The 20,278-nt window shown below is 44.2% G+C and overlaps 2 protein-coding genes across 2 annotated transcripts in view; one reads left to right on the forward strand and one right to left on the reverse strand.

Annotated features, from left to right (window-relative positions):
* Positions 1-2,550: 2,550 nt before the first annotated feature.
* Positions 2,551-3,780, forward strand: T265_11516 (hypothetical protein; the record flags this gene model as incomplete). The annotated part of the gene is made up of 1 exon (XM_009178192.1): positions 2,551-3,780. The coding sequence occupies one exon, from the start codon at positions 2,551-2,553 to the stop codon at positions 3,778-3,780; it is 1,230 nt and encodes a 409-aa protein (XP_009176456.1).
* A 1,859-nt stretch (positions 3,781-5,639) lies between these two features.
* The window catches only part of T265_15456 (hypothetical protein), a gene marked incomplete at both ends in the record, with an annotated part of 43,562 nt that continues 28,923 nt past the window's right edge, over positions 5,640-20,278 (reverse strand). Inside the window, 11 exons of the mRNA XM_009178193.1 lie at positions 5,640-6,011; positions 6,067-6,206; positions 6,245-6,375; positions 9,056-9,657; positions 9,832-10,173; positions 11,695-11,884; positions 16,215-16,340; positions 17,285-17,371; positions 19,338-19,429; positions 19,511-19,639; positions 19,736-19,873. Coding sequence (XP_009176457.1) covers positions 5,709-6,011; positions 6,067-6,206; positions 6,245-6,375; positions 9,056-9,657; positions 9,832-10,173; positions 11,695-11,884; positions 16,215-16,340; positions 17,285-17,371; positions 19,338-19,429; positions 19,511-19,639; positions 19,736-19,873 — 2,280 coding nt within the window. The remainder of the gene's footprint in view (positions 6,012-6,066; positions 6,207-6,244; positions 6,376-9,055; positions 9,658-9,831; positions 10,174-11,694; positions 11,885-16,214; positions 16,341-17,284; positions 17,372-19,337; positions 19,430-19,510; positions 19,640-19,735; positions 19,874-20,278) is intronic.

The following is a 20,278-nucleotide window of genomic DNA, read 5'->3' on the forward strand; positions in this document are numbered from 1 at the left end:
CTAGTCTTTTGTTCACATCGATGCTGAATGTTGGTTTAAACAGGCAGCTAGCCACCAACGCACATCTTGAGATGTTTTACTCGACTTCAGGGGAATACGAAAATTTAGCTTGTCGTTTACCTATATAGGCTTTGCGTCATTTGGATAACGATAGACAACTCACCTAGGACAGTCCGGTATTAATATCTTCGTAGCTTCGTTGGTGGTGCAGTCCGGAAACGGTGTAATGATCAATTTAAGATCGAATTAACAACCTCACCTTCCATTGGCTCCTCTGAGTTATCGACCAAATCTACGGGAATGAAACGGCTCCTGATGGTCTTCTTATGGCCTAATCTAGTTCCACCTCAAAATAACTATGCGACAAATCAGAGCAGAATCGCATAGACATCATAAGAACTGGGACTTCAGTGTGGATTGATTAAATCTGTGTGCTGATGTGCAAAAGCAGAAAGAATGGCTATATGAAGTCCCGTCAGTTCCTGAAAATAGGGGATGAACACACATTCATTTGTCATTCGAGCTCGCTACGGATTAGGGTGAGTGATTCTGTGAGCGAAATTGCTGGAGTACCTAGTTAACGTTTCTAGCAAGCAAACATCTTCCAGGTAGATGCAGGCAACTATGGTCTGAATGAATTAATGACAATTGTTCATTGTGGTTTATGGTTGGTGCTGATGGACGAATACCCAAGAGTTCGCTCCATTCAGTTGAGTTACCTTAATGTGAAAGTTTTCGATCATTAGTTAGCATTGTAAATAACCGAACTTTCGGCTTCGGTGTCTTCCAGGAGCTTTCACATTCTCCAAGTGCTTTCAGCCTCTGATGAAATCAGTGATGTGACATCCCCCAGTGGAACTGTAAGAAGTACGATCACAGGAACGACTTCATCTGTAAAGCTGTGAGTTTTCATAAATTTTGTAGCCCAAGCAAAAAAACAGAACTTTACAGCGGTTCATTGTCAAACACTGCAGAACTCCCACCTTGACAAAGTTCAGTAATACTTCCTTGATCTGCAGTTTGGAAACAGCTGAATCCTCAGGGTCTCTTTTCGGGCCCGAGTGATAGTGTTTTCTCATACTCACGGACCCCACAATGCACTTCCTATATGAACTGTCTTTTTTGAATTTCCGTCGTACGCGCGTCTATTCAAGTTTGGCTAGGTCTGTAAAGATGATAGGCGAGACTCAAACAGGGGGTTCTGATAATCCAGGGTTGACCCAATAGGATGTCCGTAGTGCGTATTTTAATGTTGTCTGGGCTGCAGTTGCCTGGTTACTGACCGGTCCCACTGGGGATGTGGATTAGCTCCTAAACATCATTTGATTCTTCCGGGGTTTCGTGAGATCTAAGCATGGATGATTCTTCAATCAAGTTCGTATCATGTTATTCAAACAGTACGAGGTCATTGGAAGTGAAAACTGCATAGAATAGGGTAGTTTATGCCGCGTAAGGCTTATTTAGCTGTGAGTGATTTGAAACACTGAAATTATTGATCGACGCGTCTGACCGCGTCACGAGATACATTCGATCAACACATGACTGGTACCGTTTATTGTTGGGTGATTTGAAATCTGATGAACATTGTTGTCCGAAAGACAATCAAGAACTGGATGATTTGGACGACGGTAAATGGAGATGAAGTGACGAGAAAAAGAGGGTGCTTGACCTACGAATACACACTTGTGGACTGCAACAAGGCAAGTTACAGTCTTTGTCTTCAAGTAGGTGCTTAGAAAACAGATAGCGATAATCAACAACGACGGTTAGCTGTCCATAGCTGTTTCAGGGCTAACTTATAACTGTACAGCACATTTAAGGTAGTTATCATTCTGAACAAACACCTTTGGAGCTTGAACGATATAGATTCGATCAGAGCAAACCTCATCCGACATACTTTCCATCAACTGTCAGTCATTTTTGGAAGCGTAACATAAAGTACTGTATTTGGACGTGAGTGGCGGTTTTGTTTTTGCGTCATATTCTACTGTGAGAGAGGAAAACGGTATGGAAATCATCTAATCTATTTCATCAACCATTCGTCTATTGTCGGTGAAAAAGGGTGCAACTGCCCTTCATTTCGATAGCTTAAAAGCTATCGAGCTTTCATTACTGATTGGTCAATGGATGGAATAGCGGAAAACTGCAGTGTTTCGTAGATCAGAATACTCTGACCTGGCAGCAAAAAACGGATCAGTTTTTCTACTGTTGATTAATACATTAGAAAAACGGATCAGTTTTTCTACTGTTGATTTGTTGGACATTTATGGTACGCGGTGACTGCGATCACTCAATCACCTGTGGTCGTGTGTCTAGATGTAGTTTGTAAATTCCAGTTAATTTTCGAACTAGTTTCTCCGGACTAATGAACTATTCAATGAAAACGATGGCAGATATTCCTCAAAATAAATCTTCAAATCGAACAATACAGGGACGAATGAGCTAATAATTGGTACGTTCAGATGTGACCGCAAATCTTCTAAAGCCTAACTTTGTCCCAATCCTAACAGGTCGTCCGGAACACAGTTCCAGGAAGTCCACAAATCCACAATGTTAGCTCGAAGACGGATTGTTGCGGTGATATTTCTGCTTTTGAGCACCTCATACCTACTATACAAAGTATCTGTAAAGTTTGAGAGAGTGGTTACGGGGTCCAAGGTAGACATGGAGCTCGGTGATTTGTATTTGAGGGTCTGGACCTCATACCTACTATACAAAGTATCTGTAAAGTTTGAGAGAGTGGCTACAGGGTCCACGGTAGACATGGAGCTCGGTGATTTGTATTTGCCCGAGGGTCTGGACGTACAGCTATTCAGAGCAACTCCGATAATGAAGCAGTCAGTAAAATCCAAACTCCCGAAGCTGGACACCTTGGCATGGCCGGACGGGACACTTTCCTCAGTCTCAACAACACAGTTAATTCAGAATCACAGTATGCTAACAAAACCTGGTCCATTTCAGCCGGTGTTAAGCTACAGTCAGAGACTCTTATTCCAGAAATTGTTGAAAACGGTTGCAGACCTTTTGCTTGAGAATGGATTTGGGGATCGTTTTATGCTCTCGGCAGATGCCGTATTGGGCTCATTCCGTCACCATGATGTAGTGCCTTGGGCCGACCATGCCGGGTTTCTGGTTGACGTGACCATACGCGTTAAAGTGCGAAGCTTGCTGAGAACATTAAGCCCGGAAATTCTACTGCATCAGACTCCAACGCAGGATATCGTCTTTGCAAAAATGATGGAGTCATCAGAAAACCACATGGACCTGCAGCAGGGCCACTTCACTACGTTACAAGAATACGGATGGCCTCATATACATATTGAATACTTCGAAGCGAACGGAACACATATCAAAAGTATCAAACAAGCCCGTCCACCACAATACACTTGGCCATATGACGCGGTCTTCCCACTTTACTTGCGTCCATTCGGTTCCGACTGGTTCCCGGCACCGAGGAACCCAAAAGAATTCTTACGATGGCGTTACGGTTCTGTGGATTTATGTGAAACACAGACCAAATCGCATATCACGGAAAGACTACTTCCACTGGAATTGATACCCTGTAGCGATCTTGGCGAGCGATACGCATTTGTGGAACACAGAGTCTGTGGGCCGGGTGTTCAGGTAGCTTCGAATGACGAGATGATGCTAGGAGAAGAGCGCTTGATGCGTCGTAAATCGAAGGACACATTCGACATCATCCATCGGATTTGTTTGGCTGCACCTGTTGAAAGTATAAAATGCGATATGTACACACTCCAATGTGCGGACCCGTACTAAGCACACATGTCCTTGAAAGAATTCGTCTGTCGGTTACGCACTTTGATTACTTCTGTACTTGTAAATGTTTTGAATCAAAATAGATAAATTCGAATGCTGTGAAATGCACTCCACTGCACACCATCGTGGCTTTCCCAGGAGACTCAATCGAATCCCAGCTGAATAGTTCATTCATGGTACACAAGAGGTGAATGCGCTGAACAAAGGCCACCCTCAAGTTTCAGTTGGTATGATATCCGAAATATGGCAGTAAATTTTCTAAGAGGGAACTAATCACAAGGTTGAGGAATTTTCAGCAGCTTTGTGAGTAGTATCCTTCAGCAATGTTGTGAAATGTAGGTAGCTCGGGTGCGCTGTTTGGTTGTTGGTCTGTTCGCCGAGCTTGGCAGTTGGATTGCAAACGTTTCATCACCAATCGAGGTGATATCGTCAGTGCAGTGTTGAGTGGGTGAATTCCTCCTCGTCTGCCTGTGATTATATAGCTTCTAAACAGTATCTGGTAGTTCTGGAACGTGTAGTTTGATTGGTCTCCTATGAATCTCAGGTGGTCTCAATCTCCTGTGTCTGGTTGGTTCGTTGGGTGCATTCAATTCGGCAGGTCTGTATATGGTTGTCATGCTGTAATTCGGTCGTTTCCTTCTTGTTTTGTGGGGTGAGTTTTGCTCATTTTATTGGTTGATTCATCGGCCTTCTGTTTTTCGTGATTGTCTTCCTTTGATCCAATTAGTCCGTTGGTTGCCGTTAGGTTTCTTGGCTCCGAGTCCCGTGACTGTGTGGTTCTTTCGCTCGTAATGGCTGATAGACTGGGTCAGTGTTCAAACACTTGCTCACGCAAGAAAAAAAAGGGACTAAAAAAAGGAATTTCTTTTCACACTACATACATACTAGTAGTAATCCGACTACTAGTTTGCCACCATTCGCACCCAAACGGCGCATTAATAGGTATCTCTTATAGAGCGTTGCTATAATAAGTTATCTTTGAAAACCGTTGTATCCCGAATAAATGAAGGGGAATCTCCAAACTTGGTCGGCGCCCATGTGCAAAAGAACCAATGTTAATGCTCATTGTTACTGTTCACGGCTGACTTGGGTTATAACTGTTTCCGACAGAAAGCTACCACTTTGATTTGGTGGCTGCTCATTGCCTTCAGAATTAATTGTGCCTCATGCTACTAAGTCCGACTACCGATTTCGCCAAAGACTGTTTAGGCCTGACAACACACGGTGAGGCTATCGTTGCTTGCTTTTAGTTCCACCAGCCGTCGCATACGCTGTTCAAATAAATGCGAATCAGGTAACACCATGCTTGAAAGTACGACCCTTCCTACTGACAACTGTCTACAGGACCCTGTATGTTTGCCAGCTGATCTTATTCCAGCAGCATTTGCGTAGTACCATATTCGGTCCCGCACAAACTGCCTGTGGTTTATTCACTGTACACAGATGTCCTATCAACCAACCACTGTCCATCGACAGATCCGTTTAGAATCCCAACCAAAAATGGCAATAATACATATTCACAGTTTGGTCGAGATGACCAACTTCGGCCGCTGGGAAAGTAACACGAGGTGAAGCTGTGCAGCAAAAGTTGTAATGTGCTTTGGAATGACGATGGAAACAAATGGCTACCGAAATGTCTTGGGAACGCTGGCAGCTCCATCGCCCAATTACCGCCAACCTCGAGATTAATTTCTAATACTTGAAGAACTACGAAATGACAGCATCGAATTACGAAAGAAATCATCGCAGAATAGATAAACTGGGATGCAGGGCAATGGGACTGATAAGCATTGTCTGAGAGACAGAGAAATCGACTATGACGTTTAAATTAGACTGAGAAAGTCATGTGACAAAACACGATGCAATTCATAATACAATTTTCTTTCTCATTTCCAGGTAAACAAAATTTGAATTTACATACATTCAATTCAATCGCAATATGTCAAAGTACCGAGATTTCGAGCAAACACATCTAGACAGGTTAGCTCAAACAGGCGACGAACTTCGATTGGCTCAGTGACAAGCTTGGAGTCACACAGCAATTCGCCATGAACTCGTTCAAAGACGGTAGCAATTTGTTTCCTCGCGCCTAAATACAACGATTCCATTGAACAAGGATTGCTCATTAGCGTTTTTAGACCTCCGATTGTCTGCGTGACAGTGCTGAAAGTGGTTATCATATCCGTCAAACGCTTAGGATCATTGTGCGCAAAAACGCGTTGTTGAGATTCCTGATGATAGGGCGACAGAGAGAAACATTTAATCCAAAATAAAAGAAAAAACTACCTGAGGGCTACGGTCCGCAGAGGAGCTGACGGGGACAAATAGTGCTTGAGTGACCGCAATCACCTGGCTGACCTGTAGTAGGCCATGTTCCAACACATGCTTGATGAGAAGTGGCAACACAACGTACGGCATGGGTGTGACTAGAGAAGGATGAAACGAAAGCAGAATCAATACTCACTGTTGCTATTCTGATTCGTCAGATCGTCCGTTCGGCTTGTCTCGAGAAAGCGAAGACAATTTTCACAAGCTAGTTTTTGAAGTTCAGGATGATTGAAGTTGAGAAGCGATTCCAGTAGGAACTGGAAAAGTCTGATGGATTCTACACGGAAGCGGAGAGGGGACATAATGTATAGGTTGTTCACAATTCACGGGGAGTATTTGGATCCATTGTGATACAGGAGATGCCGACTAGGAGAGGATTTTTAAACTTTCATAGCTATTTCGATTTAATCGACAAAGTCATTGTAATGAAGACGTTTACCCATCATCCACAAGTAGCACGAATATAACCAATACTTCGAAATAACTAGGACGTTATCACCCCACGTGACAAGGCGGGCGTCGATCAACGACAAAGTGAGGGTCTTTCATGGGTCAGATTTGGTGAATCTGTACTTGTCACATCCTCACTACATGTGTATCGTGAAACTAGACTAGTTGGAATTGTCATCAACAGCTGCGGATGCACCAATCACCGGCTATAACAGTGGTTCTCAAATTCGATCAGCTAATCGTCTCTTTCATGTGTGGTGCGTCAAGCTACAAAGTGAACGCATACAGATGATAGGGGCTTTTTTATCTGGCAGATCGTGTGCAACGGACTTGAATCATATTCTTAAAAATCATGACCTCTTGGATCCTTCCCAGTTGGTACATGAAGGCCGATCGAAACTCGTTTATTTACTTCCCGAAGTTCGGTGTTAGTAGGCAGGTGAATTGAGCAAGAACACTCACAAGTCCGCCAATATGATAAAGCTTGGGTGTCTTGTGAAGATCATCGGAGGGAAAAATCGTTCAGCTGTAAAACCCTTGCGGTGCCTAGCTGCCATGCTACCCGAAGGAAGCACGAGGGTTGGGATACTGTCAGGTTGCCCAAGCCTAGACAGGGGAAGTCGAGAGGCAGGGGTCGGGTTCGAACAACGGACCCTCCGGCCAGTAAATTCGCGCTCTAACTACTTGATCCATCTCACCCCATATCGCTCATCTGAGGATTTCTTTGGAAATCACCCAACCAAGTTGCGAACACGAAGGTAGTCTCGGGGTTTTATTAGGCACATATTTAACGCTTTTCCAGAAACATCTTGCGTACACGTCATCGAAACTGGACCGTCCGCTAATTGGTAGGTTTGCACAAAGGATCCCATAAAAGTCGTTTGTCATGATCATGCACCAGAGTGGATACCAGCTCTTAAATATCCTATAGCCTTGGAATATTAGTCTGATAAAGAATAAAGACATAAGAAGGAGATGAGAGATCAGGAAAAAAGTTTCAAGCAGCTCAGGGTGTCTGCAAGGTAGTTTCCACCAAACGGGTTTTCCCTAAAAAATATCACGGTTTTCATTTGTGTGAAGCGCAATGTCTCTTCCGCATTTTCTGCCCGTTAAGATATTCTCTGAGTCGCTCCGACGCATGCCGAACGAGAGTCAAAGTTTCCACTGTCATTCATAGGAGGCGGTCTTGGCAACAAACCAAGAATGGTCATTAAGGCATGGCAAAGTACGTCAGCAGATTTACATTCAAATGAAGACACCAAATCGTCCATAACATTTGGATTCGCAGCTGCGCAGAAACGAAGTGTAATTAATAGACCTATTGAAAAAAAGAGCTTTGCACAATCAGTATGATCTTGCTTATGAGTGCAATAACGGAAAAGCGCTGCGCACCCTACGGAGCACTTTGATGAAGGGAGAAACCAGTCAATTGCTCGCCAATTCCTTCCCCAATGGTAGACATTTTTCTATCGACCACAGCACTACTTCTTTGCAGGTAGATTCGCAGACGACAGTGGTTCGAATTAAGGTCTTATTATGGCGTTTCCCAGTCGGTGCATGTACATCGAATATAAGGAGACCGGCTCCGGCGCTGAGCGTTGTCTGATAGGGCCCAAAAGAAACATGAATACACGGTGGTGTCTCGCGTTGGCTACATCGGAATGCAAGAGCAACAGAGGTTGTCCACTGGTTAAAGTATCGAATGGTAGTCCTCGCCAAAGCTGGAAAGTGCTTTCCGTCACAGTGATGTACCACAGTGAACGGTAAGTTTGGGGCTTAACGCCGGTTTGTCGGCCGATTTATTAGTTCATTGATTAGCTCTATTTTGCCAATTACCTCACTACCATTTGATAACGACTTTAACTAGTCCGTATCTAAAAAAATAAACCGAAGCTGTCCCAAAGCCGAAGTTCATGAGGATCATGAGCTGCGGCTAATGCAAATGACGAGGTTGTTAGGAGTGGACGAAAAGGGTGAGGTGGGTCTCGTGATGTAGTGTTTCATCAGCTACGTTCGTCTTACTAAACAGTAACTTATGCTGTTTCAGATAAGTTCAACTCTGTCGAATAGCTGAGACGTGTGTGTACGGTGAGTTGGGTGGCCTTAGAGTACAGTAGTGGAGTGAGAGAGTGGGTGTGGAAAACAGACAAAACAAGAAGCTAGAGAGTTTGTGATTCAGAACAAGAAAGTCGATAATACAACAGCACCGTTGGCCGTGTGACGCTGCCATGTCAGTATCTCCAACCCCTTATATAATGGGTGCCAGATATTTCGTTATGCAGCAACACAATTGAAAACCAACAGTTAGCTGTATTTGTGCTCCGTCTTTGGGTGATGCGTGGCCATCTAGTGGTATCTTCCAGTTAAAACTTGCCTCAGTCACTCGAGCACTCAGCATGCGAAGCACATGACCTATCATTTAAGTTATACTACTGTTGAGTCAATTGTTTCATAAATGCGGTTATCCGAAAATCGTTAAAAAATGCTTGATATGAACAGATTCAACTTGCCCGTATAGCGGAAGTTCTGCGCGGATAGGAAAAGTCCACCAATGGCATTGACGAAGGCTTCACGTATTTCATCGTCAAAGAAATCATCACGCCTGAAGACGTCACCTGTGAATTGCTCAAGTAAGTTGGTCAGTGCACAAACAAAACTTTTGTCGGACAATTCGTTGAGTTCAGAAGGCAAACAGGTCTTCTTGCGAAAAACCGCAGCCAAATAGTATATGAAGGGAGAATATAGACCGTAGTAGACATCCTTGCTTGCAAAACACGAGACCATCCACTCGAACATGGTGATTATGGATTTGTTTGTATCAGCAGATGCAAAAGGGAGAAGCACTATCAACAAGGACAGGCCGTACCGTAGAACCATGTGATTAGCCCTGACGGTCATTGGTAGGACGCGGAGAAATTCAACAAGGTCAACCAAACCAATCCATTTAACAACGCGATCACCAAACCTTGGATCGAGCGCACCAGACCTTGAGTACACGATAGTGAGATCTTCCGGACCAAGATCGTACAAATGTGTGGCGAAAGTCTGCAGACTTTCTGTTAGGAAGAAGAGGGCTTCTCGAAATACAGAGGCCTGGCACTAGAATGAGGCAAAACGAACGAAAAACAGGGAATGGTGAGTCAGTAGGACTTGGTTAAATTTGGAAAGATTGAAAGCCAAATTCGGAGAGGTTGCCGATATATTGGTGCGGTTCATGGCACCTGAAAAAAAGTCCCACGTAAAAAGTAACAGTACCGTATGAATAAAACTTACCTCTGATGAGGTAGTCTGTCGAAGGATACTCAGGAAAGACTGGGTCTCTGATAGGTGACTGATGCCTTCTTCGCGTAAAGCTGTCAAACATCCGGTAACAATCAGTCGTAATCGAAGCTCTGAGGCCTCAATTCCCAAGCCAGGCACTTCGGAGTGTGATACGTTCATATCCAAGTGTAACCGAGTTTGGACAATGGACATAAAAGTCTTCCTGATCAACGGACAAGGAGTGGCGATCGGATCAGCCAGAAAACTGAGAGTCTTTGCAAGTTTGAGCAGAAGACTGGAGCGAGGAGAACGAGGTTGCACGGGCCAAAAGTCCAATGAGAATAGCTGCCTCAGCTGTGATAGAAAACACTCAAGTTACACGAGTGAAAAGTCAGGGTGTTGGATTTCGGAATAATTCACAGATATAACAGACCATGGAAGCTTAACTCTAAAGAAACGAGGAATGTCGGCAAAGTCTCGAAGATGGGGTTGAATTAGAGGATGGCACGATCACCCGAATAGGACGAACCGAAAACCTGTTTCGCAATGGAAATGTACGTAAAACAAATCTATACAGCTTTTATTTAAAACACGTTCAAGAAAGTTCATTGACGAAAAAATTCATAGAAGAATGCGATTTTTCGAAAGTATAGGAAAAAGGTGGAAAATCAATCAACCTCAGTACAGTCCCTCAGTAGGGAATCTCGAGAACGAATGATTCAAACAGACACAACTGGTAACCTGATCGCGAATTTGAGAAAGTCGGGTTTAAAGAGCCAAACGATATGTTCAAACCAAACTTCAGGTAATTTTCGAGACTTAGTAATTTCTCTATAAACGTGGTGACGAGGGGTTAGTTAGGAACAGTTGTTATGCCCCATAGCTTGGTTAAAACCATGCTTGTTTGCACGGTCATATCGGTACAAAGTGAACTCATCATACACTTATCATCAGACACATGATGCGTATAACTCATGGACCACGTGGGTTAGAGTCCTCTTTAATACGACAAAAGACAAATAATAGATAATGGTTCATCTGTAGCACCCTTTCGGTTGCTAGGTACATCACTCTGCTGCAACTCCCTAAACAAGCGTGACGAGGAGTTGGAGACGCAAGGTTCCAAAGAAAATGGTTTTCCAGGTATAAATTACGGTAGAAATAAAACACAAGGAAACTCCTCCGTTAGATACAATCCGGTACGAGTATCAATTGTTTTGTGAAGGTAACCAATTGAGTTATCTCAAATCCGTTTACACACGCGCACGGCAGAGCTTATATTGCTGGTTCTTTTAATTAGTGAAACTACAAAAAAGCTAAATTTTATCTATGATTAGCGAAATACACTCAGTTGCAAACTAATTTGGCTTTGCGAGAGACCCACCTGGAACCCAGCTGAATCTCCCGTTTGTGATGTTTCCAGGCAACTGAACCAGGCCGGCTCATGTTTCAGTCGCCACGATATTCGAGATATCGCGATGCATGCATATTTTTAACGCACTACTCATAAGGTTGCTGACGGCGAATTTTCACCAACCTTATGAGTAGTGCACCACAGATATACATTTATCTATGATTGGTTAAGTCGCAAGGGTCCCACCACGTGAGACTAGAACAATTGTATACATCCATGGCTTCGTTGCGAAAACACGTGTGCTTCATCTCTAAGTGTCTGCTGCAAAACTAAGCATCGGTTTAAAAGCAATGAAAAGAAAAGTACGTCTATGGAGGGGTGTTCGTGTATAAAATTAGGTTACCTCTGAAAGGCGGACAATTTCATCGGTTTAGATGAGCCTTCTGCTAAGAGAACACTCATCAAGGGCTTGATAGGCACAATGTGGTAAAAAAGTTGGTGAACTGTTGCCCATAGCTCACCTGGAGTAGTAGACCATGAATGAAATTACAGTTGGATCTGGCTGAAGAATGAGGACCACCAGCTGCGGTGAGGCGTTCCAGATGCCCTATGTAGGCCTCTACGACGACTGGTAATCTATCAGCGTGGATCAGACAGCTGACTGCACGTGCAGCCAAGGTACGGATACGAATACTGCAACTGGCCGCACAGCTAGAATAAAAATAAATGAGATCGAAATATCAACCAGAGAAGCCACATACACGTAGCTTTATCTCAAAATTTGGGGCGTGAAAATCGCTCCATTTAGTTCCATCATTGCGATTCCATATTGTCAGACATGACCCAGTCGCACCCTCAATGGCACTCATGCATCCAAGTTATCAAGTTCAATGCATCGCTCCCGTCCCCCACTTAACAGTCCTCTGACAGTGCTGTATTTACCCACTAATTTATCAGCTCCCGCCTCCAATGCGCAGCTACCTACCCCACCTCTTCAAATCATCGGTGGACGAAACTGTGGTAGCTACAACCACTGTTCGACAAGTACGCAGTTATTACAGCTGACAACGACGATGATCATTCCACAGCTTCGACGATAGCGCTACCAACTAGGCGTCTCAACAGTTGCTAGAATCATACTAGACTGCTTGTCGAATGACGAATGACTTCCTCTCAAGAAACGATCAAACTTGAACACATCGGTCCTGGTTCTCAGTTAAACTCAGCTGTTCACCAATACCACCATTTATTCTCACTTTTCTTCAGCTGAAATGAAGTTTCACCTAATAGCCAATCACATAAGACGAACATGGTTCAAGTAAAACAAAATGCTACCATTAACGACTACATCAATAAATGGTGATAAGTTACAGGAGGGAAGTTGCTTCTAAACTGGCAAATGATTTGCAGAACACTTAACGGAGCAAACGAATAGTAGACTAACCTCTCCGAGCTCGGGCCAAATTGTCCAGTTTAATCACTATAGTTCACGTAGCTTCAGATACACATAGCCTACTGTGCTTGCTAGAAAGAAACCACTTAACACCCTGGTCTGATGTTTTCGCCGTCGTCTTGTATGTCAACTGGCAGTAGCGCCTGTAATTCCGGACGCCAAAGCTAGCACACGTGGCCTCTAGTCGAACTGCTCGAACAAGTACTCTCCCGACCTGTTGATCCTGTGGACCATACTGAACTTAAGGATTTCGCAGCAGTTATACCTGGCTCGGATGAGGTACCGCATTCTAGGTAACACAATGAGAACCGCGTGTAAAAACCCTGGTTAAAATTATCCATTCTGAGCAGAAGGAAGGTTGACCGAACCCAGTTTAATGTGGCAACTAAGAGGCTCCCGAGGCATTAAGTCATTAGTGAAGACATCCAGTTTGTTTCCAGGTTGAAACAGTCGCTCTTCTGTGAGTTCGACTGAACTGAAAATGAACAATCAGTGCCAACAGGGACCGGAAGTCCTATTCTTCGCGAAATGCCATACATTGAAACAAACACTGCAGCGTTCTCTGTGGTCTTACAACGCGCCCACCTTCTAATTGTCCATCAAACAAATAACAACTTCCAGGGTATGGTAATAAATATGAATCTAATGATGTAACAGAGTTAGTATTCCTCTCCCCTAGTTAGACGTGTGCTCCAACAATGGAAGGGGAGTTTAATTTGATGGACAGCACTCCAGTGGTGTTTCTACTGAGTGTAACTGGCCAAGAAACGTCACTTTTCCACTTTTAAGTTATCCGAGTTGAATGATAGTTTCTAAAAGTGTGGCTACTGGTTTAGGTTGTAGCATGATTTATCAGTGATGAGATCTAACAGAACGGATTCTACTTGCATGGTACCATACAACTGTGGATACGTAACGATGCTCACAGCCAGTCAAAATGTACACATTATTTTACTGTTAAGTGGCTAGTGCAACCCAGTTACTCCAACTGTCTTTTCAATAACTCTGCAATAGTCCAAGTCATTCTAGATGGAAAGGTAGCCCTATGATGATTTTCTGTAATGGCACGCTCAACTGTTTACAGATGACCTGGATCGGTAACTTTTCTGACCCTGGAGACCGAGATCATGGTGCATTCGAAATGACCAACCTGAATGCATGCTCAGCTTAACGAGTAGGCTTCCATTTCATCAAAACTGATGGTCCTGAAGGACTAGTCTGAGGCCATAGCTATAAGCACCTTCCAGCCATTGGTCAACTGGAAGAGGCTAACAACACTTTTTTAAAACTTCTCCGGAGCAATCTGTTATTGATGATGATGATCTACAATCGAGATCTGCTTTCAGGGAACAAGTGGTGTGTTTAGGTTTCATCGATTTCCGACGATGCTCTAACGTTTACGTCGGTTGTGCTTTAGAGTTTTATGTGAGTCTGACAGTGTCCTATGGCTAAGCTAAGCAACCGTCACTTCATCGGTACTATAAGGAAACATTCTGTTTTTTCATGACGTGACGATTTATAGGTCATTACAGGTGAATAAACAGCCACACAAGTGAGTGACTATCGAGAGACTAAAGGCCCTAGAACATTGGTGTGTTCTTAGCATTGACAGAAACAACTGGGCGAACCAACAAGGTACACTCGATTGCTAGTTGCAGTACATCGAAACCACGGGGCCACCTGTGTTTGAGCCTAGCCGTCAAACACACTGGTCAGTAAAACGTATGTGCAACGCAGTCATATGCTCTAGAACTAGTTCACTGTAGATAGAAAAGAAATGGATCACCACGTCAGCCAGTGTTTAGGCCTCCTGATTTACACGAATTACAAAGATTATGGGTCAATTTCGAAGGGCCCCTTATTTTGTCCATTAACCAAATGGTACAGTTCATGGGACCGAAACGAAATGGTCCATTCGAGGAGGAGTCCCTGTTCGGAGTGAACAGATTGGGAGGCACCGTATTCTGATCCAGCCCTTCCAATGAAAAATCGGAACGGCTAATCTAACTTGTAACCAAGTGTGATTGTACGGGTTTTACATTCGGTTTTGATTGACACCCCTCCCAAATACATGTATGTGCTGGAATTTCAGTAAGTTATCTGAATTACCTTTTGGACTCTTGTTCCTGCATTCTCCAGATCATCAGCGAACAGACCTGTGGCAGCTATAACCCTCTTACCACATGCACGAGGCTTTACAGATGAAGATCATAGTGACTTGCTGCCTTCGTATCGAAAGAATCGGAAGAATCGAGTGGGTGCACGGCGCTAGCACACTTCCAATCGCTGTCCTTTCTCCGTGCTACATCATCAAGTAACTTGACTTGAATTTTAGATAGTTCGCTTACCAAACGAGTGAGATGGAAGGGGTTTAGTACCGCCTGGTTGCGTCATGATGAGCGTGATGAGTGGTGCATTGAAACCCTTCAAGATTTCCACTCCCAAGGACAGGGCCTTCTTCAATAAACAGCATCGGAAGTTAAAATCTAAGTAAAGTAGGGACGCAAAATTGGATAGTGTGGCACCAAGGCGGTCACGATTGATGGAATCCGAGTAATGCTGTGTGTTTTCTTTAAAGTAAACGAATTCTGCTTCAATGCCGTCCCAATGGACTGTTGGGTCATCTGTCAATAGTCGTGATTGACTTGTCTTTGTGCGTGATGGCTGATATTTCTACACTGTCGGGCTCATCGACACATTAAGAAGTCACATGGATTGCTATGGATCCAGGGTGGTAGCGCTGTGTGTTCACATCAAGATTTTACCACAGGACTGCCTTCCATTGAAGTCGACTGTGTGGAACTCAGCTGATGCGTACAGTTCCATAGCAGAGTCCAGATTGGAAGTTGCCTTGAGGAGTCGCTTGTGCTCACTGATTCGAAGCTTTAAATGTCCACTGATGTAAATTAAGTGGACGCTGTCAAGCTCCGTTCGGTCCGCAGGTTTGGTTGGGTACCTGGTAATTTAGGTGCACGAAGCGCAGCTTCCGTGTGAAACGTGGTGCAGATGTTAAGACTGGACAAGACACGGCGGATGCCTTCGAATGTCAGTACTGTCAGTGGGAAATCGGTGTCATGTGTTCGTGAAATGGCTTTTTTAGGTGGTTACGGAGGACGAAGCGTGCAACCTATTCACCCCGTAAGAAGTCTCGTTTATGGAAGCTAATTTGATATGACCGATTTCTTTGTAGGCTGACAACGGGTTGACCAACGTGTAGCTCAGTGTTGTTTTCGTTCACAATGGATGGGGAGAGATGACGTTGGTGTGGTTATCTGAATGGCTAGGCTTCCGGAAGATTGGCTTTAAAGTGGTTGTCATTTCACGAGACTACCGTCATGGACAGCTGCTCATGATGCCTTTGCGAACGGAGAATCGCTTAAGATAAACTATATATATGCGAATGGACTGAGTCACAAGAAAAGCACACTCCAGCTGCCTCTTAGTGACGAGGCTACTGCATGAGACGAAAAATCTGGTCGGATGATATTGTGTGCATAGAAAAGGCACAGCGGAATGCAACGGTTCGTGACTCTTTAAATATGATTTGTGAGGTGATGCTCACATTGAAGGAGCGAAATATGGACATACCGGAGCACAAACGGGCCAAAGGTTGATTCTACAAGACCGCTGGCAGCACACGATTGGTGCGGAGGTAACAATCGAGTTAGGAGAAAGAGGGATGCATATTGTTTCATCTGCGCCAAAGCCGGTGAGCTGCAGAAGAGGATAGAAGTTGAGCACGACTGAGTCCACAACATAGATTTGCGGTTAAAAACAGTTCTAGTTACGGTAAGGGACGGTAATAAAAATAAAGAAATCTACCCTTGGCAGAATGGATCCTAAAGGGGGAGTATCAGAAATACAGTGGGGGAGATTGTAGATGTACACGTCTCGAAAATAAACTCCAGAGCTTCTAGAAGACGGAGTTAACCGGTGAACAGTACGGTCGTTCTAACGTGTTATTTATGGACCAACGAGCAACGAATTACTCAGCAGTGTGGGTGGTCATTCATGAGTTCGAAGATGGAACGCGTGGACGAACAAAAGAGAACTGGAAATCAGAATGCTCTATCCTTAAAACCATTATTGATAAACTAACAACTATAAAATATAAATTATGACTGCATATACCAGGCTGACGGTATTAGCTGGCTGCTTTGACAAAAGGGTTAAATTCCACTTCAGCCCTAATGAGGCATAAATCACTGGAGGTTTTGATAACGGATGAAACAGGGTGGTACCTTTCCCGCACGACAAAGTGAGAGTTTGGAACCAACGAGGTACAAGTGAGGTCGTGTTCAAACGGTACATACCTACCAGTGACCCGAACAAACTTCGAAGTAACTTCTAGCTGAGGGAAAATTAGCCCAAGGTAAAGCTGGTCAAGAGCAGACAGTTCAAATGAGAAAAAACGGGAAGGATGAAGGTTAACCCGTGGAGATGCGCTTGTTTCTAAAAATGCCATGTTTCTCGTTCAATTTATTAGTGGTTAAATTGGAGTACAGTAAGGATAACTTTCACTAGAGGCTAGTCCGATCAAATTCACGTTAACCTAGCATAGGGATCCACAAGGATTCATAATGAAGAAGGCACTCATACAACGCGGGATGAGATCGGAAAACCCTGTACAGTATATGCAAGGTTCTAAATAAACTCACATGAGGTTGTCTGACGTTGCTTCGAAAACTCGCAGTAGTTGCTGCTTTAGTGACGGATAACGTGTGAAAAAGCTGGCAGATGTTAGGCTGGAAAGGAGGTATGGACAAAAAAAGAGACGTGCCCGTTATCCGTTTCAAAACGCACCTCAATAAAAAACTAGGTTTAGGTATTGCTGTGCTTGCTCTAGAAGAGTCACACGGTCACTTGTCTGGTCAACTAATCCACAAGGAACTTTCACTGAATACAGAACGATGCTGTGCGGAGTCGCTGGTAGCTTATACGCAAGCTGTGCGAGTGAACTGAAACGAAGTTCTGTCAGCTGTCTAGTCAGGACTAGCTAATAATCAGGCGCGCGATGCATCGGCTTCCGCCTCAAATCGCAGACTAAGCAGATGAGGTCTGTGTAGTCGTAGCTACCAGTTTGAGTTCTTTCCGTTGTATTTTTTGGTGATCCTGATTACTACAACCCACGGTAGCCGAAACGTTGAACATTCAACCTCGGTATTCCAACCTAAAGGCGGGTTCAGGGCTCCAGTTATCCCATGGATTTGGACGTATCAAGCAGCGCACCAACTGCTACAGACCATGCGAGCTTTAAGATATACTTCCGGAAACAGCATTGAGAATAACTTTACTGACGCTCCTGTATGGAAACTCATTACGCAGCCTCACTGAAGGGATACTTCCAATGTGCGTCTTTGACCTCTGAGTAAGCGCAAGTTCTAACATGAAATTTCCGAGCAGTGATGAAAAAAGTACAGCGACATTCCGGGGGCTTTTTTCATTATAAATTGAAAATCCAAATTTAAGTAGAATACGCGTTCGCTAATTGGTTACTTCAGTAACGCGACAAATGCATTAACCAGAGAATCAGAAACAGCGCAATGCCGTATAAACTATCCTCTTATTTTAACTTCACAAGAAAACCCATTTCTACAGCCTTATGCCTGTCTTTGCGTTGAAAGCAACAAATATCACAGTCTTCCCAGCAAATGCATTCGTAGAAATGACCACTGGATATCTTGCCATTGCGCAGGTGAAAAAGCTGATTGTACAATCACTTTGGTCGATCAATAGGTAGTAGTCAGGCCATGAACATACTCTGCACCACCTTACGGAGGACTGAAATGCGTTCGTTTTGCCACCAGAGTTGGACAAACAGCCCTTATGTATTGTGCTTTACATATTTCTGAGAAATTCAAGAGAGCTCACTCTAGTAACACTAAAAAAATTTGGTCGCACTGGCGCAGGGGCTACGTTTTGTACACGACTGTCAGTATGTTCCCTTTCAAGTCAAGTTTTTGATGTACCATCAAACAGTGAGCCCCCTGTGTTGGATATGGCTGAGGGTCTGGCCAAAAAATCTCTCAGCTGTAGCACCGTTTCGTTGTCTAGCTGCTATCCCAACCGAAGTTTGCACGAGGGCTGTGATACTGCCAGGTTACCCAAGCCTAGACAGGGGAAGTCGAGAAGCAGAGGTCGGGTTTGAACCGCGGACCTTCCGGTCAGTAAATTCGCGCTCTAATCACTTTGTCCATCTCGCCTCCATCTGGCCAAAAAAGAACCGCAACTCATCCCTCCAGATGGTGTAAAAAATGCGTCCCGATGCTGTTGTCAGAGTAACAACGAGATATCTGGACACTAATGGTGCAACCTACCTTCTACACCGGCGTCCTCATGCTTAGCAATGTGAAACACCTAGGTTAACCAAACGAACAGCTGAAAACGTCAAGTGGTCAGCCGAAATGTGTAATCAGCTGACAGTGTGAATATGGCTTTCATTGTGAACACCGATCGCCCTACCACATTGAGCGATTAACGTTAAAAGTGCGCTTTGAATACCGCGAGGCCCCCTTTGCACTCGCTCAGTCGTTCGTGAAAAGGCTGTTATGTTCCTTGCTGGTGAGTCTTCTTCTGACATTAGGGCAGCAGAGCGGAGACAGCAGTCACGTACAACACAGGGGGCCTACTTTATTCAGGAGGTCGGTAACGACCCAGGACGTGATGAATCGATAGGACAGGGTAAGCTGGAGAGAAATAAAGATGACTGACCAATTTTTTCGATTCGCTGCCTCACGAGACCGATTTCCACCGAAAATGCGCTCCACAAGAGCACCGTATAGTAATCCCGAGGAATTTCTTATCTAAAAACGTAAAGTGATAGCATATTTTCAGAACAGGAATAGCATTGTCACGAAATTTGAAATGAAAGGAAACCAACGTACATTCCATTCGGCGGAACCCATTCCGTCAAGAGCCAAGCAGGTTGCGCGTTCCACAAACTGTGAGGTAGGCTGTGCCAACCCGGTGGCTCTGAATAGAGCACGTGCAACGTTAAGCACGACAACACAACGCTAAAATTGAAGAGGAGCAATTCGTCGACTAACTGTATTGTGTCTGATAGGAATACGAAAGGAAAGTGCAAGAGAGCAAGGCATTCTGTGACTCACTTCGACAAGTTCGAACGAACAGGAGGATGAGGAAGGATCGTGTAGAGTTTTATCTACCAGATTCAAAAGCCGCGTGATGCTAGTACAAATGACGTTCCGGTCTGCAGAAGGGGTCTCCCAAATTGTGGCCAGAATGCTCTGCGATCGAGAGGCAACGACAGAGATGAAAAAAGCTGAGAATGCTGTGGAAACTGAGCGAAAATGGACTAATATTCGAGGTCCTTTAGACGCACAATCCCAAAACAACAACACAGATGACCAGCCATATGTGAAATACGACTTGGAAAACAGAGTACATGCGGAATAGGCCATCAGTAGCAGGCAACTGCTTAATTTGTCTCAGAAGACTGTGTTATCAAATCTTACTTGTGAACTCACATCACAAGGGGAGATACAATTTCGCTTGGAATAACTGACCATCGAATTCAGCCGGGGAGTTTCGTTTGAGATGAAAATGCCCTTATTCTTCATCTACACAGTCCATGGATGTACGTGGGTTTCCAGCCCTCCTCCAGACTCGGCACGATTGTGACCTACTTAAAA

This window comes from Opisthorchis viverrini (assembly GCF_000715545.1).
Source record: "Opisthorchis viverrini unplaced genomic scaffold opera_v5_525, whole genome shotgun sequence".
NCBI classification, from domain to species: Eukaryota; Metazoa; Platyhelminthes; class Trematoda; order Opisthorchiida; family Opisthorchiidae; genus Opisthorchis; species Opisthorchis viverrini.